We start from the raw sequence: 27,193 nt of genomic DNA, 5'->3' as shown, positions 1-27,193 counted from the left end.
ATCTAGTAGCAATCAATGTATGAAACACTACTCAGCATTGAATGATTGATTTCAATCGACACAGTTCAGTATAATATACCTTTTTATAGGCTAATTGGCAGGGTATAAGACCAATAGCGTAGGCTAAAACTGTAGTTACTCCTGCTTATAATTTTCCCTTCTTTTTTAATAATGACGTATAGGTATAGGTATAATTTATAAAAGATCGATAGACATAGACACTAGAATTAGAATCTAGATACGCTATTATCTAGATTTAAATTCTAGTAAAAACATCTGGATTATAGACCGTTTTGTTTATAATTAAGAACAATTTCGTGGTTTTTCCAACCATTACGTGAAGTGATATATTTTTATGTAAATCACTAGATTGGTTTCCATTTAACTGCACCCTTGAGGTTAACGAGATTGGACAAATCCTAAGAATATGATTGCAAAACAAATTATATTGGTGCATAAATATGAATGTGGGAATTTTATAACGTAGTATGGGAAAACCTTATTTCGTTATTAAGCTATTGCATAGCTTCTATCGCGGGCCTTGACCGCAGGGACCGAATCGAGAAATTCCGTAACGAAAAAACCTCACGCTCCCCACTCCGACGAGCGGAGGTGTGGCTTGAAGGCATAGCATGCAATAGCTTTACCGCGGCAGTCTCCGAGTGCCACACGTCGTTTTTACAATGTTGCTTTAGTTATCTCTATAATAAAATATAGTGTAATAACTGTGTATACATTGAATATATCTACAAAAAGTATATTTCAGCTTACGGATGTTTAAAATGCGAATGTAAAAAATTATGTATTAACTAGCTTTCCGCCCGCGGCTTCGCCCGCGTTTTCAGAGAAAACCCCGCATAGTTCCCTTTCCCGTGGGATTTCCGGGATAAAACCTATCCTATCTCTCAAGTTGGATCAAACTGCACATGGTGTGTGAATTTTATTATAATCGGTTAAGTGGTTTAGGAGTCCATTGAGGACAAACATTGTGAGTTGTGACACGAGATTTATATATATTAGAAAATATGAGATGTTAATTAGTTTTTTTACTGCAAGTTTTAATTAACGATTTTTATAGTAGATACTAGATAGCATTGTTAATATGCATAATATTAGTAAAGTTATTAACCAAAATGTTGTGATATGCTTACCTCTGCAATTACGGTCCAACTTTCACTTAAGAAAATCGTTTCAAAATAAATGAAGAAAATTTTAATAGGTACTTAATCATAATATGTACCTACTGATTACCTACTACAAATGTACTTTGGAAAATATTTACGATTTTATAAGAAAAATCTACATTACAAAGATTATTTCGGGGTCTGTAATTGGCAAAGCAGGTATAAAGCTTATAAAAGCTTGTCTAAATTACTAAAAAGACTTCTTCGTCTTTTTTATAAATGTCTATGTGTAGGTATGTATCCTATGTTCAATATAACATTAAAGTTACTACTAATTTAAGGGAATATTATTTACAGTTAACAACTTTACAATACGTACAAGGGCGCACTATTATAAAAACGTAACTAAAATCAAAATGGCCGCCGTTCCCGCCATTGTCGGTGACATTTGACCGGAGCATGCGCAATGGGATCGCGACCCAACTTTACATACAATGTGTACTACCTAGTGTGGCAACGCTCACATGAAATTTAACTTTTTTTGCCCAAATTACAAGGACGACTTCGACTAAAACTTAAATTCGCAGAGTCATGCGAAATGATCGCGGAATAATAAGCTTGTATTTATGTCTAGACGATTTCACAACGATGTTTTCTGAATATATTTTAGTATAAAATAAACAAAACAATTGTTCTAAAAATACATTTTTGACATTCCTCGATGTTTTTTTATATGTATTTTACATCGGAATTTTGAAATATAAGTATAAATCTTAAAATAGCTTCATAAATTAATTTCAATAAATCAAACCAATACCCATTAACTTGATAACTAACCTTCCTAGCTTACCTTGTAAGCTAAATTAATAACGTTAAGCACAAATCGTAATTGAATCTTCAAATCGTAATGAATTGAAGCTAATTGCGTAAATAATTGTATCAACATCATTCGACGTTCGGTCGGCCATGTTTGTTTACGATAATAACGCTCATGATTGGTTGGCTTAGCGCATGCGCGGTGGCGATGTTTTCATTCGTCAGCGTCACGGGCTGAAATTAGAAACATGTGGGTCGTAAACTGATTTACTGGGAAGTGGGAACATTATATGAATTATTATGTACACTCAGTGTAGGTATTAGAATGCTGTGGGTGCAATATTAGTAGGTATGATTTAGCGAAAAATTGATAAATGTTGCCAAAATCCTTTGAGAGGTAATATTAAGTATTTTAACCGGAACAGGTATTAATGAATATAGCAACTAGAACCAGTTACTCCTTTTAATATATGCTATTTGTTATACCTTCATCTTTCTGCCAGAGTATTGATAAAATCTACTTAGCAATTCAGAGATATAAGACCCTTATTTAACTGCACACATTTTTTAATTTCTATAAAATATAAATTAAGTTGAGAACAAAGCCTATCTATTTTTCGAGTAAGAAACAAGCGTTATCAAATAATTATTTCGATTCGTCATTATCATCTTTTCATAATCATTGAAAACCTTGATCTTGGAAGGATGAATCATTTTTATCAGCGATAAAGTCCTGTTTTTATTTTTAGATATGTTTATTAGTCATGTGTATTTGTAATGATAGGTAAGTTTTTTTAACTGATTTCCTAAAACCGGCCAAAACGAACAAGTTTAGTGAGCTGTACGCCTATCTAATACCTTCTATTAGTAGGTAATCATGGTTATGCAACTACTAAATTTTTTCTTTCGTTGTTAAAATTAGTTTAGTTATCGTAAAATTTAGGGTAGGTACTTCATCCTTAGGATCTCTTATTAAAGTTGGGACTATATTCAGGTACTCTTCTTTTTATATAGTTTCTAAGGGTAGTTCTTATAAAGATTTTAGTTTGAAGGGTGATTGCAGGTTAGATTTGTTATTTTAAAAGTGTATACAGGATGTCCTACTGTTGGTATACTAAGCTCAAAGAAGATTATAGTTTTGCATACGCTGAGTACGTAAAAAATACTTATATAAAATTCCAGACGCATTTTTTTTCAAATAGATGAATTCTTAAAACTCTATATGTATAACATAACAAGCAACCCATCCAACTTTGCCACCAGCACGTGAGCTATCGTTTAAGATTATGTTTTCATACCTAGACAAAATGCTCATATTAGAGAAGCGATATATGCCGGCTGCACGAAGTGAGAAGAAAAACATGGACTTTCAGGAAAAATTTAGCAAAAAAATTTTGACGTAATTTTGTTGTTTAAGTATTTTTTACGTGATTAGTAGCTGTACGTGATCAGTGTAAGTATGCAAAACTACAAGTCCTTTCGCGCTTAGTATACCAATAGTGGGACACCCTGTATAGGTATATTGTATGTATGGGTTTCAATTAGTTTACCTAGTTGTGAATTTCACACTTAAATATATTTCTTATGGAATATGTATTTAAAATGCTCAATTTGTTCCAGATAATAGGAGAAAGAGAATATGCCGTCAGACCGACGAGACGGACGTCTGAAGAGCTGCAGACGGGACAACCATTAGAAATTATTATACAACAGGTATGTTTAATGTTTATAAAGTAGGATTTAAACTTAATGGCGGCTCGGAAAAGCGTACGATCCGATGCGCAGAAAATAGTAGGTACTGAAAACGCGGGCGGAAAGCTAGGACAATATAAATCTTTTAACCCATTGAGCCCCGAGCGGCCCGATCTGACCACGACACAATAGATTTTCTATTGTGTCTGTGATTCCGGGGGCTGGCATAGTCTTATTATGCAAAGAAGGCTGCTATAAAAACCCGTGTTTTAATCCTATTACAATGTAATAATTGCAAAAATAATATATAATACAGCCACCTTTACCCTGCATTTGAGCAAAGTCTCAATGCTCAGTAATTATACATAATTGTGGTTATTAGATATGTCTTCAACTTTAACCCACAACTCTGTTACAAGGAATATTAATAATTTAATGTGGCGCTACAGCTAATGTACATTTTAGATTAATCTACGGATTAAAATTAAAATTTCAATCACGTTTAACCTATGTTAAATCTAAAATATGAGTTTGTATTGCTGTTAATATACCTACTTATTCTAACATATTGTGTGCTTTTGGGTCTCTTGCCATCAGAAACTTATACTATAAGTTCTGCATAAAAATCCATACTTAACCCCTTACCGCATACAGAGCCATATATGGACGACGAAGTTTATGAATTTTTTATAGGCTAACTATAAACAATATCTAAAAAAACTACCTTACATCTTAAACAGCATTTCATCGAGAATTGGAATGTAATTAATTTATACAGTGTAAATATTATCCATCAGATATATTATAGATTTAGTCTAGCGCGTGCGACGGTTTGGGTGCGCGGAAAAAACCGTGATTTTCAAATTAAGATTTCAATATCAAAAAGGTGAGTAAAGCCATGAAAAAAAATATTTCTTCATTCTTTAGTCTTTCTAAAATAAGGTAAAACATTTGGTTAGGTTGTTTTTTTGCTTTAATCATGTTTTTTTGTACTTTTCCAAATCTGTCATATTTGGCTTCGTATGCATTCCGTCCAAAATATATTATGTCATATGTGGCTGGGTATGCATTCAAGCACAGCATTCAAGGATACTTTCACTGATTGTTCCAGTATCAATCCTAGACACTTTTATCTCACTATGCTAAGCATGTAAATATTATATCATCATCAATAAATACAGACTCATGCTATATGCCACTGTATGATTTTTAATTAGCCGTTTCAGAGCAAATGCGAAAGTCAGGGAAAGCTCTTATTACCAAAAGACGTGGTCGTCTCTCAAAAACTTAGAAACATCGGCATCTCTGGAGTCTCCTCAGTATTTCTGACTCGCCAATTACCGCAAAAAAGCTACGAAAAACTCCTGCAGGACATCTAGATTTTCACTTTGATTCTGTACGGTCTGATGGGATTAGTCATTACCGAATTTGGAAGAAGAACGCCCGTCAGCTATGCCTATATTGTTCCAATTTCGTTCCTTCACGTTATGTGAAAAATATAACGTGTTTTTATGTTATAATGACAAACGTAATTGTTTTAAGCAATTTCACGAAGTATAAGTTGGCTGTGATTCTGGGTGTTATTTAGGTATCCATATAAAGTACTAACATTTCGCCCGCGGCCTCGCCCGCGTTTTCAAAGAAAACCCCGCATAGTTCCCGTTCCCGTGGGATTTTCGGGATAAAACCTATCCTATGTGTTAGTCCAAGTTACCCTCTATATTATGTGTGCTAAATTTCATAGAAGTCGGTTCAGTAGTATTTGCGTGAAACAGTAACAAACAAACACATACACATACATCCACCCTCACAAACTTTCGAATTTATAATATAAGTAGGATAGGATTTATGTAAAGTATATGTAGCATATCAGTTGACTAAGCATTCAGGATACAAGCTTAAGTTTAGTTTGGGGCTTAGCAACCGTGTGTGTGAAATTAATCCGGAATATGTTTTTATTTTATTAATTAGTTACTTTTTTCTAATTGCATACGAAGCCATATATGACAGAAAAAATACAACAAACACTGCATACGAGTCCATATATGGCGCCGTTATATATTTTCTATAATATAAGTAAATAATTTTTTTTCTCAATTTGATCTCATAATGTAAGGTCTAATAAACACTTTTTTGCAAAAAAATAATTTTTATTTCATCTCCTTAATAATTCATGCAATAAGGGGTTAATATTATAAATGCGAAAGTAACTCTGTCTGTTACTCAATCACGCCTAAACTACTGAACCAGTTTTCATGACATTTGGTATGCAGATATTTTGATACCCGAGAAAGGACATAGGCTACTTTTTATCCCGGGAAAATGGCCCAATTCCGGAAATGCCACGGGAACGGGAACTATGCGGGTTTTTCTTTGACTGCGCGGGCCAAGTCGCGGACGGAAACCTAGTTGTAAATACATCTTCAAAGCAAAATTTTGATACAGACGATTGTCCCGTCATAATTTACATATAAGTACCTATAGTATTTGGGATGTATCTTATTATACGCAAAATCAAACTGGTGATATCTGTGGGTGATATAAATTCAGATAAGTCTGGATTCATTATTTATCCTGCTATTCATACAAAGTACTTCGAAATGGAATATCCCTAAGGCCGCGTTTCCATCTGCAAGAAAACTTGCAAGTCTACTTGCAGGTGGAAACGCGGAATTAGACTTGCAAACTACTGTCAGACAGACTGTAGGACATTTCTCGCGAAAGTTTTCTTGCAGATGGACAGCCTTATATACCATTTTGACCAATTACGTGTGTGACAAAATTGGGACGTAACAAAACTTAACCAAATTAATGTTACTTTTGTTTTTTTTTGTTAAAAAAATGTGTTTAAAACATTCGCTTTTTTAAATTATTATTAATTATCTTCTGTATAATATTTCTCAATGTCACGTAACGACTCTGGTAAAGTCTTTATACACCACTATTTTTTAATCAGTACAAAAAAATTTACAGGGTGTTAAGTACCTTTAACCAATCATATTTGTGTAAGAAATAATTAAAAACACTAACAAACAGAAATGTCCCAAAATTGTCCACATAAATATGTAAAAATTGTTAAACCTATTCTTAGTCAATGACCCACACTAGGTATTATCACGTATTATGTTGTAATTTTCTAGCGTACGATTTCGAATAGGTCCGCTGCACAGCTCCATTGATAAATTCCGGCAAACTCGCGTCGATGCTCGCCAATTGCTCTTAGTCGCCATCCTTCACCCCGCCAACCCCTTTCCCTCTGTGGCCTGCGCCCGCGTCGCAGTTCGCAGTGCGAACTTCGCACTTCGCACCCCAACGCCGAAGGCCGAACGCGTTGCGACAAACAGTGCCTAATTGTTAGCGGAAGTGAAAACTTGCTTTTTTTTCGTACAATATCATATCAATACATATCACGGGATTATGTACTTATGCTTCGTGCGTTCTTTTTGAGTGGAGAAAATGCGAGTGCAGCAGTACGTATGTACAGATCGATCGATCGATCGATCGTCAAATGTACGAACCGTGGTAAATGCTTACCAGCAGGCGTTGTCACAAAATGTTAACGTGTAATGTACTAGCATATTTTGAAGAGGATCCTCGACGTAGTACGAATGTCGAATAACGCTACGGTTCATGAATTTCTCACAGCGGAGTTTGGAAGTCAGTGGATCGGTCGAGGCGGGCCTGCTGCTTAGCCTCCTCGCTCACCTGATCTCACACCCTTGGACTTCTTTTTGTGGAGTGAAATTAAGTGAACAAAAGTGAGCCGGTTAGTGTCGAACAATTAAAACAGCGCATATTGGATGAAGTGAAAAGACAAAAAAACGTTTTACTTCTCTCGTTAAAAACAATTTAAGTAGGTAATAAAACGTGCACGTCTGTGTATTGATAATGGTGGTGGACATTTTGAAGGACAATAATTATTATTGAAATACTTGTAAGGTTAGTTAAGATAATTGTAAATAACAGCTGATTCTAACTTCTTAAACACGCCAAAATCGTTTTTTCTTACAATACAGGTTAGGTATTGTAAAAACAGCTGATTCTAACTTCTTAAACACGCCAAAATCGTTTTTTCTTTCAATACAGATTAGGTATTGTAAAAACAGCTGATTCTAACTTCTTAAATACGCCAAAATTCGATTTTGATGTTTGTTTTGTAATTACATACCTCCTAAGCCCGGATGAAGTATGAAGGGGAGATTTGAATTTAGGAAATTAAAATAAATAAAGTTAGTAACTACATCTCTTGTTTCATTTTATTGCCCAAGGTTAGGTAATACTATCAGTGAATAAGTGAATGAACTCTGCAATGTGTCTATGATTTTAGTGAGACTTTCTTAAATAAACAAATGATTATATCTTTGCTATTTATCGATATAATGTAATTCTTACATCATATATATGATAATAAAGTATTCGCTAACATGTCCTAAAAGTTTTTGTACTGATTAAAAAATAGTGGTGTATTTCGTAAAATATTTTGCGGTTATCTCATAAACATTTATATTTCTACCACAAAATTATTTTTGCTTATTATTATTACAACGTGATGGTACTGATAAGATTTAACCAATTTAATGCATATATGCGTTGTTAATACCTACAGTGTATTATTACAATGAAAAATTTCGTCCAAATATATGAAATGAATGACATTGTCTTTTTAAATTTTATTCTTAATCTGTGGACAGCCTTGAAGGCTCTATCACTAAAATTATTTTATCCAACTAAATCGGAATTGAAAGGGCTAATTATTGTAGCTTGTACGGAATTTAAACTTTTATAAATAACTAGCGGTCCGCCCCGGCTTCGCCCGTGGTACATATTCACGTTTTCTCTACATAAGAACCATCCTCGAACTTCAAGGAATATTATAAAAAAAGAATTAACGTTATCGATTAAGCCGTTCTCAAGTTATGCGCTTACCAACACATTTTGGGATTCATTTTTATATACATATAAGAGAAGATTTGTTAAGGACAAGGAGGTATTGTTAGAGGCATATAATAATATTTTGATTATCCGATATAAAAAAAAGACTACGACTGCTGAGTGCACACATTAAAATTATTAAAATGTTACTGAATGTTGTTAATTTTCCCTCGAGATACAATCAAATCCATCTTAAAATAAAGGCCATAAAAGGTTACATAAAAATGAACCAAAAATGCGACAACTCATGGTTAACGTTCATAAATAACCTTATTTTCTCTTAGGCCGAATGGAATATTTCGACACAAAGTGCACTGCTCCATTTCGGGTTTTTGTGGGTATCTCATTAAGAAACAGGTTCCTAACTGTACAGGTTTGATTCGTGAAAGCGCAAATTGTTGCCTGTAATTTGGGACGTAAGAAAAGTTCAGTAAAGGTTTGAGCACTTGATAAGGTGATTTTAAAGTTCAACGTACAGGTGGTCGCTCCCGATTCAGACATACTTGTAGTTATAGTATTTTCTCGTGTTTGATTTTACCGACTGTTTAAACATTAATTATTGTGTAACCAAAAAACAATTTAAACTGTGATTTAAACACAGTCCTTAAACCAGGGATCTGTCACTTTAATGGTTGTCTATGTGAAATATGACAAAACTAGATTAAAGAGAAGCCGCGCTTAAAGATAAACCCTGTCTAAAGTTTTTTGCCGAACTGTCTTTACGAACTGGTAAATGATTCCTTTCGTTTGCACGATGGCGATTTTAAATAGCGCTTGTAAAAATGAATGTTTATTATGATATTAAAAGTTTTCCATGCAGTTGTTTTTTTGCGTGATTTGGTGATTCATAACTTTCACATTTATAATTAAAACTCAGCCACGGTCAAATTTATTTTATGAATAGATTCCATAATTCATATTTTAATAAAAAAAAATACTTATTGAACGGTAACCTTCATAATAAAATAATAATAACAACAGTTTTATCTTCTCTGTGAATTATTTTATCATACCTCAGAGAAATCTGTATACACATATTGATTCAGTATATTTTGCCAACGCGATTGACCGATAACGGCTGAATGATTTTAGATAAGATCTTATCTAATAGATAACACGCATTGATACTTCAATGCCGGATATTTTTTTTTCACGATTTTTCGTATACATGCGGAAACAAATTGTAAAGATAAGAAAAAATATGAATTAATGTTTCCTTGTACATATGTTAAAAGAAAATTATAATTTATTGTAATGTATGGGTAAAAAATTTGTTTGAAAATGTAATTTTAAGGAATCACAAATTGCAAGTTTTTATGTAATCGTTGCGTCATGCTTGTTTTGTTTTATATTATGAGAATTTATCTTGATTTTTATTCACAGATAATTATTAAATAAATAAACAATTTTTAATTATCTATGTTCAAAAGCGCCTTAATATTTACTAGGTTTCCGCCCGCGGCTTCGCCCGCGCAGTCAAAGAAAAACCCGCATAGTTCCCGTTCTCAAAACTTGTTGAAAAAAATTGTTGAAATCGGTCCACCCGTTCACACGTGATGCCGTGACAACGCGAAACGGGTTTCATTTTTATATGAATAAAATTTAAAAAATATAAAAATAAGTACCTACCTAATTCAAGGATTTGTTTTGTAGGTTTTTCAATTAGTTGCAAATGCTTAAGCTCAAAATGAACTTCGTCTTATTAGTAGGTCAACTGAGACTATGTAATAAAGATTGCTGACCACGAACCATTAATAAAGATATAATACCGTGATAACTTCAATCGTAAGCTTGTTAAGCAGTTTTAATTAAATTTACAGAGAACATAATTAGTTTCAAGGTTTTAATGATCTACCGGTAATGTGAAGGCAAAAAATTATGATTATTATAATATTATCTATATTTACGATCGAAATTGTGTACTTTGTTTTATCTGCGGACTTCATCCTGTAAGATTAGGTTTACGAAAACTGTTCGTCTGTTTATTACGTTTTATCTTTCTATGCACAAACCACTACTTTAAATGAATTTTGATGATGTTTTTCCTTATGAATAGCTTACAATATTTTTTCTTGCAAAAGTAAACGACACAAAATTGTCGTGGCATGATCTTCGACGCCTGTAGATAACACTCGCGGAAAGTAAAATTACAGTAATAGGTTCTTATTATAAAGAGTAATTAACATTTGTTTTTCAGTGACTTGTAAGCTTTTTATCAAAATTTTGTAACACAAAATCTTGAACCGATTTTGAAAGATAAAAGCTACATTATTTCGAAGTTACAATCTAGTTACACTACCTATAGGTACAATAACAGTTTAAGGCTGCGTTTCCACCTGTGTAGCGAGAAATGTCTTAATTCGTTCATATCGGAGGAAAACCGGAGCAAAATGCTTGCAAAGTTGTGTCTGATAATTGCTACTCTATGTTTTACTATTTAATCAATTATATACTTCGTGTGAAGATTTCATACGAAGTATTTCAGACAATAATAATTTATATTCACAAATAATTGAATAAAAGCGTGATACTTAGTTATAAATATTGTTTTATTGATGATAAACAGCGGATTTATTATTTATTTATTTATTTATAATAAGGTACCTTACAGCTAGTGATACAATTTTTGAGATGAATTAATACTAAGCTACGCCAATTAAAAGGTACACCAATAGGTAGTGAAATAAAATATGTATGTGAACAAAGACTAATTATAAGAATTTTACAAAATATGAATATTACTTAGGGGATTTGAATTTTTTGAAGGTAAGCATTGATCAAGCCCAATAAGTATTTATAAAGAAAGAAAATGTTATAAATATCTACAAATTCATAATAAATTAAAACCAATTTAATGTAATATTAAGTAAGACCTGGTTAGTAGGATGTGATTGTGTGTGTGAGTGTGTGTGTGAAAGTGCATGTATGAGAATGTGTGAGTGTAATAGCAGTGAGTGTAAAATGCTAATTTATTATATTATTATGTGAGCTGAGATTATACATTAGAGAACAAAAAAGCGCAAAATGGATAAGGAATATGTAATTAGTTTTAATTTAATTGTGTATTTAACGGAAAGGTATTATGTTGTAACTATGGGATGGAGAAATCGAGTGATTAATAAGAATATAAACTTGTACATTTAGCTTTTTATTCATTTGTTAAAAAAAAATATTTTTTTATTATTTTTTGCCACCTAAAGTAAGAGGATTTCATAGCGAAGTTTTGAGCTTTTGCATATTTCTACCTAGACCGTATATATATGTTTAAAATACAATAATCGAGAAAAAAAAATATAAGCTAATTTTACAAATTATAGCTATTTCGTACATAACAATACATAATGATAAAACCTTACAACCTACTAGTAATTAATGTGTACCTACTTGTAATATCTACATATTTTTTGGTATCATTTCTATACCACTTATCAAATTTTATTTAAAAAAAAATGTGTTCGTGTACTAACTAGTACACACGTAAGAAGTGAAACTTCTTTATGACCTTATTTTTCAAAAAATAATTACTATATGCAACTTTACAGAATACGTCGAATCACGAGTGGTAGGAATAAGTAAAAGATGGCGCGTAACGGAAAAATGTCACTCGTAACGAAAAAATGTTACACTCAATTTTTTTCCAACCCCGATAAATAAGTTTCACTTCAAAAAAACAAACATTATTTCTTGTATTGGTGTTCATTTATCTATCTACAATTGCTTGAATTATCTTCACACGAAGTAACAAACAAAAGAAAAACAGGTGTAACGGATATAGTTAAAAACACATCCAAGAAATATTCTAACCGGATGCAAGATGCAAATATATGTATTTATTTAACACATATGATTCACATAATATGGCATTTTTTAATTACTTTAAATGTAATGTGAGTTTAATGTTGTTTACAATACATTGTTCTGTATGTATGTGATTTTATAAGAGCAGTAAGATAAGTATGATATGTGTGGAGCAATGTATTTTTATAACTGCGGTTTTGGTATAGTTACGCAGAATCATAAAGGTGGGTGTATACTGAGAAACAAGGGTCGATTATAATTATTATTTGTTAATACATGATTTGTAAAATAAAAAAAATAAATTACCTTAAGGGCCCTTAGTAGGTGAACACGGAAAAATGGACTGTTTTCTATGAGCTATAATTGAAAATATTGAGGTTTTTTCGCACTGAAATTTCTAATATGTATTACAGAACGTATGTGTGATGGGATGACTGTTTCCAAAACACGATTGGAAAAATTTTGCTCGATAAAAAAAAATCCTGAAGTTACCTCTAAAATATCATATAAATGCTCATTACAACCGTATTTTACGATAATAATTCGTATAAAATCACAAGTACATAGGCATTTACCTTCTCGATTTCGTGACTGTTTTAGATTTAGAAAATACTAAATATTTTCATTCACTTTTTGATAAAAATGTGAATGGCGCTTACGATTTTTAGTTTCGAGCACGTTGATTCCATACTAAACGCGGACCCCCTCACCGCTTACCTCAGGCCCGAATAGCTGAATTTTCGCTGACCGCCTAACCCCCCTTAAGCGTGTCTCTGATTATATGCGATAATAATTGTTTATAATGAACAACATTTATTTATAGGACTTGTGGACATAAACAGGAACACAGTATTTGAGTATTGTATATGTATAGTTAATACAGTCACAGTAATTCTATTATCTTATAATTATTATTGATTAAATGAAATTGATAAGTACATCATAGCATGAAGCGGGTTAAATTTGAAAAAAAGAATCGAGAAATAACACAAAAGAACGCAGTGGTTAAACATAAATAAATCAATATGTATAACGATTGTTCGCGAAAGAATATGTGTATATTGATACTTTGAAAGACATACAGAGAAAAATATTAAAAGAAAATTTAAATGACTGAATTATTATCTCGTCCAGACAAACACATTAAATTCGAAAACAATCGAGTAGGTATCCAACATATAACCAGACCAATAATAACTAAAAGAAAGAGTGTGTGTACATACGTACACGCGTTAGAAGTTATACTTCTATACAACTTGAATATAGTTATCAATTTTCATATCACCTAGAACTAACTTCATGCTGTTAAATTTAAGGTGTCGGCGTGCGCGCGCATCGTAAAAATTCACTCTCATCATTTTTCTCCATCGCGCCAAAAGAAGTATAACTTCAAAAATTAAAAAATAACTCTCCCAGTGTAACACCCCCTTTACACCTACAAAACACCGTTCCCGGTCCCAACGAGTTATACATCCCGTAACGGGTTCAACGACCGGGATCATTAGAGCTTGCGGCTATTCGCATTTCTTTCCTGTCTTTGCTCTCTCACGTGCTCCCACGTGGTACTGTATTCTTAATTATCCATATAAATCGATTTTTATGTCATTTTATACACAATCATTTATAACCGGATATATTTTGCAGATATGATGCATAATATGACCTGAAAATTGCAATTGTAATCTATTAGAGAAATGTCTGTTACCGGAAAAAGCTTTTTGTATAGATTACGCTTTTTACCAGAATTACATTAATATGGGAAGAAGCTCCACCTCCTATTAATTTTCCATTTATACAGGGTGTCCCACTATCGGTATAGTAAGCGCGAAGGGTCTTGTAGTTTTGCAGAGGCTGCACGTGTGACGAATGACGATCCTCGTTGATTTGACGACTTCTCAAATATATTTTTTTAGACATTTATAGATCTATTCTCTATCTATTCGGGTAATACCAGCATTATTATTTACATTTTATATTAGTAAATACAATATAGGAAATTGGGATACCTATCAATGCTGATATAATTGTAGACAATTTAGCCAGTAGATTTGAATGTATGCTATGTTATTTATAATCCTCTTTCATTAAGTATTACCGCAAATACGACCTAACATTGTATTAACACGTCTGTGTCGTTTCATTTTATTATAATAGCGTTAATTTGCAAATTTAAAAGTGAGAACGAATTGAATAATTATCGTAAGTCGAGAATATCGAAATTACTTCAGTCATTGAATTTATTCTACTATTAAAATATCTATAGAAAATAGAAATTTACCACGCCCTCTATTAAAGACTGAAAAGGACAAAACCTTTTGAGTTAGTTTAGTGTAGTGTCAGTGTAATATAGTGAGTGCTATTCATAAAGAACACATGAACAAAGTGTCTTCGCCTTAAATAGAGACAATAAGAAAACTGTTAATGGACACATTCTTAGACATAGGTACTCCTAGCAAATTAAGTTAGATTTATAGGTATTACTCATTAGCCTATAGTAAAAGGCTAGATCGTAATTTTCAATAATGATACCTTAGGTTCATTATTTTAGGTAAAAAAAAAAACTATTAAAGTTTCTTACAACACGATAAATAATTACAATTTACATAATCCTGTATCGTAAGTACTCTTAACTTAATTTGTCATATGTAAGTTCTATTTTTTTTATAATAGGAAAAAATATTAATTAAAACCTTCAATTCACCCACCTCTGCACTAATACAAGCACTTTGTATGACCTTCAAATCTAGATTTTATACTGAGCCTAAATTAAAAATTACTTTTTTATTGTTTGAATTAAAACAAGGTACGGTAAGGTACGGCAAGCTCAGTATGAAGGTTTTCATGTTATTAAAATGTAAGGTTTAATAAAGTTTTGTTTACAAACAATTATCATTAATTAAGATATCGACCTCGGTTTGGTCTTGATAGTGTAGTATTGTTACAAAAGGTTTTGATACCTCTTATTAATGAACAATACTTTAAACATTACTTTGATATGATAGTTTACTACTTGTTTACTAGGTATATTAAAATCGTGATTATGGGCGGTGCAGGTGACAAGTGGCACTCCTTCTTGATATTGATTATTGCTAGTATACATTTTTACACCATTTGAACATTTGGAACGCTGAAACAATTTATTGAAATTATCTACATAATATTACTGAGTATTTTCTAGGGTTTGATTTTACGCGAGTATTATACATTTAGAAATTAAAGACTTTTTAACGGATTTTAAACGCGATTTATTCATTCTATTATTTTCCCGACGTCGACAGCGAGCGTGGTCACGGGGAGACCTCCCCGTGACCACGCTCGCTGTAAAGTGTTCGAAACGTCGAGAAAATAATAGAATGATCTCCCCGTGACCACGCTCGCTGTAAAGTGTTCGAAACGTCGGGAAAATAATAGAATGAATAAATCGCGTTTAATATTACTGACTTCATAATTGACTTCATCACCACTGCTCGAATGGGTTTACACTATTTCAAGATTAGATGCAGTTTCATAAAATATGTCGTTTACTAGCTGTGCCCCGCGGTTTCACCCGCATTGCTCCACTCCTGTTGGTCTTAGCGTGATGATATATTATATAGCCTTCCTCGATAAATGGGCTATCTAACACCGAAAGAATTTGTCAAATCGGACCAGTAGTTCCTGAGATTAGCGCGTTCAAACAAACATACTCTTCAGTTTTATAATATTAGTATAGATTTAAGCTGGTCTATCATAAACCGACTCATTTTATTAACACTCACTTTAAAATTTTCACGTATTTAGAGTTTAGACAATATACTAATTTTTCCAAAATAGTTTTGAGCTAAACGCTAATGCGGATACTGTATGTATTATCAAATTGATAAATACAGTACCTATAAATTAAGGTCATGTTGCCAAAACAGACTTATCAGTATTATTATGTATTTAATATTTATTCAGGATATGGGTATGACTTGCCTTTTCAATAGTAGAAAAGATTTGTTTTAAGATATTTAATATCCAAATTGAGATAAGTTTTTATTATCATTAAAGGAGTCATGCTTTAAAGGAGTTCTGTTTTAATTTTGTTGAAAATCATGCACTGCAGCTTTTTGTTTTTATGAGAAACAATGTCTCCAAGAGGTTGTGACTTCAATGACTGGTGAATTTTCCGATTGGCTATAGTGAATATTTTAAATTACCTAGTATTATAATAAGGACTACTTAGTATAATGATTTGACCTTTTTGTTAACAATCTTTTACCTTGCTACATTTTGAAGAAACCTATCTTGTCTTTCTTGTGAATAAAATACACCCTCGTAATACTCTAGATAAGTTAACAATATTGATAAAACTACTAAAAATTGATGATGATGATGATACCTAATCTATTTATGTTTTTTACAGTTTGACGACTTCATCCGGTCGCTACAAGTGGACCCCCACTCCCCCCTATTTAGGCTAGTCACAGATGGACAACCACCTCTAAGGTAATTAAATTATATAATATTATGTATCATCTGATAAGTTCTCCTCCTTTTTTATATAATACTAGCTGTGCCCCGCGGTTTTACCCGCATTGATCCGCTCCTGTTGGTCTTAGCGTGATGATAAGCCTTCCTCGGTAAATGGACTATCAAACAGCGAAATATTTTTTTAAAACGGACCAGTGGTTCCTTACATAATCGCGTTCAAGCAATTCAGCAAACAAACTCTTCAGCATCATAATAACAGTACCTACAATTAATATTCTGTAGGTAGAAATTCATTTTTCTGTCTTCCTAAAGCCTTCATTTTTACCCATCTATTAAAATCTGTCTCATTTATTTCAATGGTAGTCTGGAAGAGATCGCTACTTAGCGATAAGACCACCACTTAGAGATTAGACCGCCATGCCATTTGTACATACATATATTTTGTACTAGCTAGCTAGCTTTTACCCGCATTGCTCCACTCCTGTTGGTCTTAGCGTGATGATATATAGCCTTCATCAATAAATGGGCTATCTAACACCGAAATAATTTTTCAAATCGGACCAGTAGTTGCGGAGATTAGCGTATTCAAACAAAGAAACTCTTTAGCTTTATAATATTATGTCCGTGAACTTAGCAGAGCATTTTTAGCAGATCAAAAAAATAATGTGAGTTCTTATTGCGTGCAGTTGAGTTCTAGAGTTCCTGATACTTTTTAGAAATAGTTCTGGCATTTTTACCTGAAAAAACGACATTTGAAAAAATGATCTGCCAACTTCCCGTAGCAGAGCATTTTTAGCAGATCAAAAAAATAATGTGAGTTCTTATCTCGTGCAGTTGAGTTCTAGAGTTCCTGATACTTTTTAGAAATAGTTCTGGCGTTTTTACCTGAAAAAACGACATTTGAAAAAATAACTTAGCAGAGCATTTTTAGCGGATCAAAAAAATAATGTGAGTTCTTATCGCGTGCAGTTGAGTTCTAGAGTTCCTGATACTTTTTAGAAATAGTTCTGGCGTTTTTACCTGAAAAAACGACATTTGAAAAAATAACTTAGCAGAGCATTTTTAGCGGATCAAAAAAATAATGTGAGTTCTTATCGCGTGCAGTTGAGTTCTAGAGTTCCTGATACTTTTTAGAAATAGTTCTGGCGTTTTTACCTGAAAAAACGACATTTGAAAAAATTATCTGCCAACTTCCCGTAGCAGAGCATTTTTAGCAGATCAAAAAAAAATAATGTGAGTTCTTATCGCGTGCAGTTGAGTTCTAGAATTCCTGATACTTTTTAGAAATAGTTCTGGCGTTTTTACCTGAAAAAATGACATTTGAAAAAATGATCTGCCAACTTCCCGTACTAGATAATTTTTAGCGGATCAAAAAAATAATGTGAGTTCTTATCGCGTGCAGTTGAGATCTAGAGTTCCTGATACTTTTTAGAAATAGTTCTGGCGTTTTTACCTGAAAAAACGACATTTGAAAAAATAACTTAGCAGAGCATTTTTAGCGGATCAAAAAAAATAATGTGAGTTCTTATCGCGTGCGGTTGAGTTCTAGAGTTCCTGATACTTTTTAGAAATAGTTCTGGCGTTTTTACCTGAAAAAACGACATTTGAAAAAATGATCTGCCAACTTCCCGTACTAGATAATTTTTAGCGGATCAAAAAAATGATGTGAGTTCTTATCGCGTGCAGTTGAGTTCTAGAGTTCCTGATACTTTTTAGAAATAGTTCTGGCGTTTTTACCTGAAAAAACGACATTTGAAAAAATGATCTGCCAACTTCCCGTAGCAGAGCATTTTTAGCAGATCAAAAAAATAATGTGAGTTCTTATCGCGTGCAGTTGAGTTCTAGAGTTCCTGATACTTTTTAGAAATAGTTCTGGCGTTTTTACCTGAAAAAACGACATTTGAAAAAATGATCTGCCAACTTCCCGTAGCAGAGCATTTTTAGCAGATCAAAAAAATAATGTGAATTCTTATCGCGTGCAGTTGAGTTCTAGAGTTCCTGATACTTTTTAGAAATAGTTCTGGCGTTTTTACCTGATTTTTTTACCTGATAAGAACTCACATTATTTTTTTGATCCGCTAAAAATTATCTAGTACGGGAAGTTGGCAGATCATTTTTTCAAATGTCGTTTTTTCAGGTAAAAACGCCAGAACTATTTCTAAAAAGTATCAGGAACTCTAGAACTCAACTGCACGCGATAAGAACTCACATTATTTTTTTGATCTGCTAAAAATGCTCTGCTACGGGAAGTTGGCAGATCATTTTTTCAAATTTCGTTTTTTCAGGTAAAAACGCCAGAACTATTTCTAAAAAGTATCAGGAACTCTAGAACTCAACTGCACGCGATAAGAACTCACATTATTTTTTTGATCCGCTAAAAATTATCTAGTACGGGAAGTTGGCAGATCATTTTTTCAAATGTCGTTTTTTCAGGTAAAAACGCCAGAACTATTTCTAAAAAGTATCAGGAACTCTAGAACTCAACTGCATGCGATAAGAACTCACATTATTTTTTTGATCTGCTAAAAATGCTCTGCTACGGGAAGATAGCAGATCATTTTTTCAAATGTCGTTTTTTCAGGTAAAAACGCCAGAACTATTTCTAAAAAGTATCAGGAATTCTAGAACTCAACTGCACGCGATAAGAACTCACATTATTTTTTTGATCTGCTAAAAATGCTCTGCTACGGGAAGTTGGCAGATCATTTTTTCAAATTTCGTTTTTTCAGGTAAAAACGCCAGAACTATTTCTAAAAAGTATCAGGAACTCTAGAACTCAACTGCACGCGATAAGAACTCACATTATTTTTTTGATCTGCTAAAAATGCTCTGCTACGGGAAGTTGGCAGATCATTTTTTCAAATGTCGTTTTTTCAGGTAAAAACGCCAGAACTATTTCTAAAAAGTATCAGGAACTCTAGAACTCAACTGCACGCGATAAGAACTCACATTATTTTTTTGATCCGCTAAAAATTATCTAGTACGGGAAGTTGGCAGATCATTTTTTCAAATGTCGTTTTTTCAGGTAAAAACGCCAGAACTATTTCTAAAAAGTATCAGGAACTCTAGAACTCAACCGCACGCGATAAGAACTCACATTATTTTTTTGATCCGCTAAAAATGCTCTGCTAAGTTATTTTTTCAAATGTCGTTTTTTCAGGTAAAAACGCCAGAACTATTTCTAAAAAGTATCAGGAACTCTAGAACTCAACTGCACGCGATAAGAACTCACATTATTTTTTTGATCTGCTAAAAATGCTCTGCTACGGGAAGTTGGCAGATCATTTTTTCAAATGTCGTTTTTTCAGGTAAAAACGCCAGAACTATTTCTAAAAAGTATCAGGAACTCTAGAACTCAACTGCACGCAATAAGAACTCACATTATTTTTTTGATCTGCTAAAAATGCTCTGCTAAGTTCACGGACATTATAATATTAGTATAGATTTGTTTGTCTTTTATCTGTTTTTAAAGTTAACTTTGTGTGTGTTCATGCAATAAAGAATTATGTATCAAATTCCTTATTAATGAACAGCTACCGTGACTAGCTTCACACCTAAATTGGAATTGGAAATGCAAAAAAATATGTTAAGTTTCTGTTCTACATTTTATTAATATATATGGTAGTAATAAATAACATTCAGACGGTTAAGACTTGGTTAATGTGAAATAGCCTTAAATAAATAAATTTAATCTCTCGAATAAGTACATAATGTTGTGTTTTCTTATAATTAATTTTATTCAATTAGAAAGATGCAAATACGAAAGAACCTTATTTAAGCAAAACCATTTTATCCGTTTATTTTTAAAGTAGTAATTATTTGAAACTATTCATATGAAATGAAATAAATTTATTTGTTCATTTTATGTTTTACAATTAATGTACGACAGACGACAGTGGAATGTGGATCCCAAACTAAGTGAAATACTTGTGTCTTGGGACCCTGAGTTGCGCTTCTTGGTTATATACATAATATGTTATGGATAGTAGAGAGTTAACAAGTAGGTAAATAATCTAATGTAATGGAAGTTAATACAATTAATACAAAAAAAGAAAAAAGCAAAGTTCATTATTTTGCGGTTTGCAAAATAAATTTGTTAAAATTTAATGAATTCGAACAAATTTTGTTGTTTTGATTGCACTCGTTGCGTTGGTCAGCCAAACGCTGGATCACCTTATCAAAATATTCAAATATTAGGTACCATGATTTGACATTTTTTTTTATTTAGCCAACGAAAACATGAGTTTATCATTTCGCCATACGGTCCTGTAAAAAGTAAAACGAATAATGACACTTGCGTATAAATATAGATTAACATACAATTAAAATCATTCTTAGGTTTAGAAAAAATGAATTAAAAACATTAGATTATAAAAGAGTGATATATGATGTAGCTATTACCATTGGTAATCTATACTAATATTATAAAGAGGAAAGGTTTGTATGTATGTATGGTTTTCACGCATAAACTACTGAACCGATTACAATGAAATTTAGCACACATATAGAGGGTAACTTGGATTAACACATAGGATAGGTTGTATCCCGAAAATCCCACGGGAATGGGAACTATGCGGGTTTTCCTTTGAAAACGCGGGCGAAGCCGCAGGCGTGGAAATCTAGTTTAATATCTACAAAAGGAAAACAAAGCAAATCTCCAATGCTTGATATAAATCTTTGAAAATTAATATAGATACTTACGTAGTTTAATCCAAGATTTTTTTGTGTATCTTAGCATAGATATTATGTTTATATACTAGCTTTTCCCCGCGGTTGTACCCGCATTGCTCTTCTCCTGTTGGTCTTAGTATTATGATATATGTATAGCGTTTATCCTTCCTCGATAAATGGGCTATCTAACACCGAAAGAATTTGTCAAATCGGACCAGTAGTTCCTGAGATTAGCGCGTTCAAACAAAGAAACTCTTCAGCTTTATAATATTAGTATAGACTAGCTGTTGCCCGCAGCTTCGCCTGCGTGGAGAAAATGGTACAAACTTTCATCCCCTATTTTATCCCCTTGGAGGTAAAATTGATCAAAATCCTTTCTTAGGGGATGCCTACGTTATGACATCTATGGTCCGGGAGCCAGAAGCAGATTTTATGACCAAGTTCCTCTCAAGCGGTAATTAGTAAAATGCATCAAAGTATAGTATTATGAAGCCTCGTGAACGTCAGCTGGAGCTCGGTTGGGGGGGTGAGCGGTTGTAGCCTCCCACGCACGTAAGAAAAAAAATTATATTCATTCATTTCCTCTCAGCTAAAAATTTGTCAAATTGTAGCTAACCCAATATCTCAACGAAAAATAATAATCAGCTGGTTACAGCATGGTGTATTATACGTCAGCTGGTGTCTCGAATATAATGAGACATTAACAAAATCATCGAGATACGTGGAATTCCATCAACATAAGTCCCCGTAAAAGATAAGTAATAACTTTATTAATTATATATTATACTACTATATTTTTTAACTAATGTTTTTAGTGGGTTATTTCATATTTGTTACACTTTTAGGTATTTATGTGAATTTGATGATATGATAGTTATTTTTAAATGCAGTTTATAATATTTGTAAAAACATGTTTACCGATGTGGCTGAATGTACGTAGTACCCCGATCATGCGCACAACTAACCACCTCCAAGTACCTTATTACTGTCTATATTATGCTAGCGTGTGTTGCTTGAATTTTTAAAAATAACGATAATAATTAAAGATACGTCATTTCATCTCAGATGAAAATTTGTGAGCTGATTGTTAATATACTGATGCGATAAATAAAAAAAATCAGCTAGCAATAATTCGAGGAAAACCTAGTCAGTTGATGCATATAAATTGGCAATAGATGCTTCTGTCTAACTCCTATTTAATAACTTTCAAAGTATCAGCTGACGGTTTTTCCACCAAGATACAGCCAGCTGACCTATATATATATCCACAGTTACATATAAGCTATCATCAGGTAAATTTTTGTTTGAGAGGAAATCACGGAAAATAATTTTATTTTTTTCATGTTCGAGACACCAGCTGACGTATAATACACCATGTTGTAACCAGCTGATTATTTTTTTTCGTTGATATATTGGGTTAGCTACAATTTGACAAATTTTTAGCTGAGAGGAAATGAATGAATGTATTTTTTTTTCCTACGTGCGTGGGAGGGTACTAACGCTCACCCCCCCAACCGAGCGCCAGCTGACGTTCACGAGGCTTTATAATACTATACTCTGATGCGTCTGACGAATTATCTCTTGAGAGGAAATAATTAACCAAATTTGCACCTGGCTCCCTAACCACTACCTGCATGCCAAATTTTAACCCGATACGTCGAGTGGTTTGGGCTGTGCGTTGATAGATCACTATATCAGTCACCTTTGAGTTTTATATATTATATATATAGATAAGTATAGATTTAAGCTGGTATATCATAAACCGACTCATTTTATTAACACTCACTTTAAAATTTTCGTATAATGTTAGTATTTTTCAAATAGGATCAGTAGTTAGAGAGATTAGCGCGTTCAAACAAACAAAAAAATAAACTCTTCAAAAAACAAAAAAACACAATTATTTTCATAAATCTGTTTCTTCACGGTGTACGCAAAAACTAATGAACAGATTTTGCGGTTTTCACAATTAGACTTCTTGGCTTTTTTGTGGCTTATACTTACATGTTTTTAATTTTGAAATATTTTACGAGCGGTACAATAATATGTATTTTGCTATAGATAAAGACGGAAGAATTATAAAAAATATTGCTCTAATAATAATGCTCATTTAATTATGAAATATAAAAAAAATATATATATACCTACATATATAGATATACGGTCTTGTAGTTTTCGTTTTTTATTAATTGCAATTAAACGACACTGAATTAATTAATCATTCGCATTCAGTAACCTACAATCGTCGATTAGAATATTTAAAAAAAAAAATTAACTCAAATGATGGATTTTTTCACAAGTTATAGTGTTTTCAGGTTTCACACATGACGGACAGGAAAATTTTTTGACCTATTTCGGTGTTTTTTTCCAATTCTATTGAAGTAAATCAATTTTTTAAAAGTATGGGATTAATCTCCATTAAATTATCTCGACAATAGTATGCAAAATATCTTGATTCCGTGAACTAACAAGGCTATAATAATAAGAATAGCTGCAAAAATGAGGCGAAAAAATTTTTCGATCGTAAAGCACTCTCTGATGCTTCGCATCGTCGTGCAAAATAAGTATGACAATTACTTAACGTTTAAAACAATAGTCATGTTAAGTAACATGTTAAGATTATTGTCAACACAAGTGATCGGATACAGCAAACATGACTTGTTTATTTTTCTTATTGTCATATTTATTTATGAAATATTTTCTTGCGAACAAATTGTTGATTTGTTGTAAACGATATTTTTCAATTGCTATTTGTAGCATATATTCGTCAGCTTATATTTTATTGAAATCTGTGTCCTGATTTTGTTCTTTTTTATTCCTATGCGGGTTTAGGCTGTCCATTTAGAAGGTTGATAGATGATACAATATTATGTAAACTTTGAGGATTTTGAATAACAAACATTTTTTTTTTCTTTTTTAATAAGCATACATTAGCATATTATGTAAAAGTAATTTCCTATAGACATAACATAGCAGTTTGGTTATTAAATAATATCGTCCAAAATCATTTTCAACAATAAAGCCTCTCCGATTATCTCAATGATAACAGAAATATTACAATAGGCTCTACGACAAACATGAATTAGTTGGGTAAGGTCAAATCACCGATTTTAATATTCACTGATCGATATCATTCATCCTGTCTATTTTTATTTTTATCAAAATATAATAGAACACATCTATACTCAATATTATAAAGCTGAAGAGTTTGTTTGTTTGAACGCGCTTATATCGGGAAATACTGGTCCGATTTGAAAAATTATTTCGGTGTTAGATAGCCCATTTATCGAGGAAGGCTATGCTATAATCATCATGCTAAGACCAACAGGAGCGGAGCAATGCGGGTGAAACCGCGCGGCTCAGCTAGTTAAAAATGAAACAAAATTTCTGTCACATTTTATGTGTTCCAATTTCAAATATGTTATAACATTTTATTTATTATCTATGTTCCAGTTTCTGTTACCCTTGATTATCTGTGGGAATAGATTAACCGCGTTCATTGCGTCTCTCTCTCTATGCGCGTCTTTTGTTAGTGCATTCTAATGTCATTTTGATTTCGCGCGCTTTACATCGAATGTCGTGTTGAGATGTAATTATTATCTGTTTCGGTTGACAGCTATGTTAACGTTTAACGGAAGGGAAATAGGTACATATGTAGGTATTTATATTATGAATGTTTGTGACCAAACTCCTCATTTGGTTGAATTGAAAATCTCGTAAAGTTTAGTGGTAATTGTATACATATAATATTTTATACTATATATTTGGTGATTTCCTGTCATAAAAACATTTGCGGGGTCAGCTAGCAGCTAATAACTTTCACCCAAAAAACGTAATTATGTAAGTACCTACTTATCTATAGGTATGGTTAATTTTAAGATAGCCCAATAGGTATTTTTTACCAATGCAATAAAATCTATTTTCCTGTATGTATTAATATTTAATATCAATGAATGAACATTCGACAAGAATCCTCTGAATTTACAATCATTTATTATCACATATCTCGTAAAACATAATTATATTGGGCATAAATTAATTTGACCTCTTTGCTTTATGGTCGGCTCACATTTATGTTGATTGATAATAAATTATAAATATAGTAAACGTGTCGCATCTTATTATAATTTATACAAAGCTATTCACAATTATTTGTCTATCTTAATATATATAAATCTCGTGTCACAATGTTTGTCCTCAATGGACTCCTAAACCACTTAACCGATTATAATAAAATTCGCACACCATGTGCAGTTCGATCCAACTTGAGAGATAGGATAGTTTAAATCTCAAATTGTTTTAGAGAAAGCGGGCGAAGCTGCGGGCGGTAAGCTAGTTTATGTATATAAACATATATAAAGGCGAAATAATATGTGCCAATCCCATATGTATAAATCTATGGTGCTGATTACTGATATCAATACGAATTATATTAAAACATACGTTTATAGAAATATCTAATTACCTTATTAAATTATTATTTAGACGGATTTATTATTTTCAAATATAAATATACATATAACTTAGGTACACGCATGCAACGTGTTTTTTTTTTAATATTCGATAAAATACGTTTGATGCATGACGTAAAAGAAGAAAAATAATACAATTGAAGTTAATTCGTTAATGGCGCCATGGGTAACAAACACAAAAAAATCACATTCATCTCAATAATCACCTATTTGACGTCAGTACTCAGTAGTTGGTAAAGTAGTAAATGTAGGTCGTAAATGACGTATTAAGATAAAAACATAATACATAATATGTATACAAAAAATCTTTATTCTCATCAGGATTCATATTATATGCATATATTATATTATATCAATTACATTTTGTTTTTCATTAAGTTACCTAACCATACTAGCAAAGGTATTTCTCTCAAAGATCTATTCAGAGAATCAGAGATAGGCACTTCTAATAAAACACAAAAAATATATATATCGGTCAAACCGCAAACGTTTATAAAGACAATAACATGAACATTTTAAACGTATACAATTTAGCATACAAAGTAAGCGTTCTTACAGACGAACGGCAAGTTGCGAACGGCAGAGGCTACTTCAGCCGTCGCCATGTCGACGGCAGCCGTCGACATCTTGACTGCTGCCGTCGATGTGCCTCTCTGTCTGAAGTAGCCTCTGCCGTTCACAACTTGCCGTTCGTGTGTTAGAACTCTAATCACTAATGCAAATTTAAATTATAATATTTTAAAACATGTATCTACTTTCTACAAACATAACAAATTACTTCTTAATATTATACAATGTTCATATTTTTTTACATACAGTCACCTTGGTCACTAATATTATCCACGTTAAAACTTTTTATTTCGATCTTAATAAACCCATTAATTTTTTGGTATTGCAATTTACATTACATTTTTAATCATGAGATTAATGGTTGATAATTTATCATATTAATCGATAACTTAAATTTTTCTGTGTATAATATTCATCAGGATCCTGTTAATAACTTTGTGTTTATTTTTATGACATTGGTTAGGTTTCAGATATTTTTTGGTCCTGATTCAAAAAACCGTAGGTCTTTAAAATATCCTCTTATAACTTATAAACGGATGTATATATGATAGCGGTTTTTATATTGAAAATATATTTAATATCTCTTACCTGTTTTGATTAGGTAAAACTGCTAATTCAATTTAATTCATCATTTGTTATTTTAAGTTACATTTCTTTTACCACTAC

At 32.3% G+C, this 27,193-nt stretch overlaps 1 protein-coding gene across 3 annotated transcripts in view; it reads left to right on the top strand.

Moving 5' to 3' along the window:
- LOC123701895 (RNA-binding protein fusilli) overlaps nucleotides 1-27,193 on the top strand; it is a 108,769-nt gene that overhangs the window by 36,765 nt on the left and 44,811 nt on the right. For all 3 annotated transcript variants that reach the window (XM_045649500.1, XM_045649501.1, XM_045649499.1), the window contains exons 2-3: nucleotides 3,561-3,653; nucleotides 16,750-16,832. In XM_045649500.1, the coding sequence (XP_045505456.1) occupies nucleotides 3,561-3,653; nucleotides 16,750-16,832 (176 nt within the window). The remainder of the gene's footprint in view (nucleotides 1-3,560; nucleotides 3,654-16,749; nucleotides 16,833-27,193) is intronic.

The sequence above is a fragment of the Colias croceus genome, chromosome 22 (assembly GCF_905220415.1).
Source record: "Colias croceus chromosome 22, ilColCroc2.1".
In the NCBI taxonomy this organism is placed as follows: domain Eukaryota; kingdom Metazoa; phylum Arthropoda; class Insecta; order Lepidoptera; family Pieridae; genus Colias; species Colias croceus.
The sequence above is the reverse complement of the archived record's forward strand: the minus strand, read 5'-3'. Positions and strand labels throughout refer to the sequence as shown.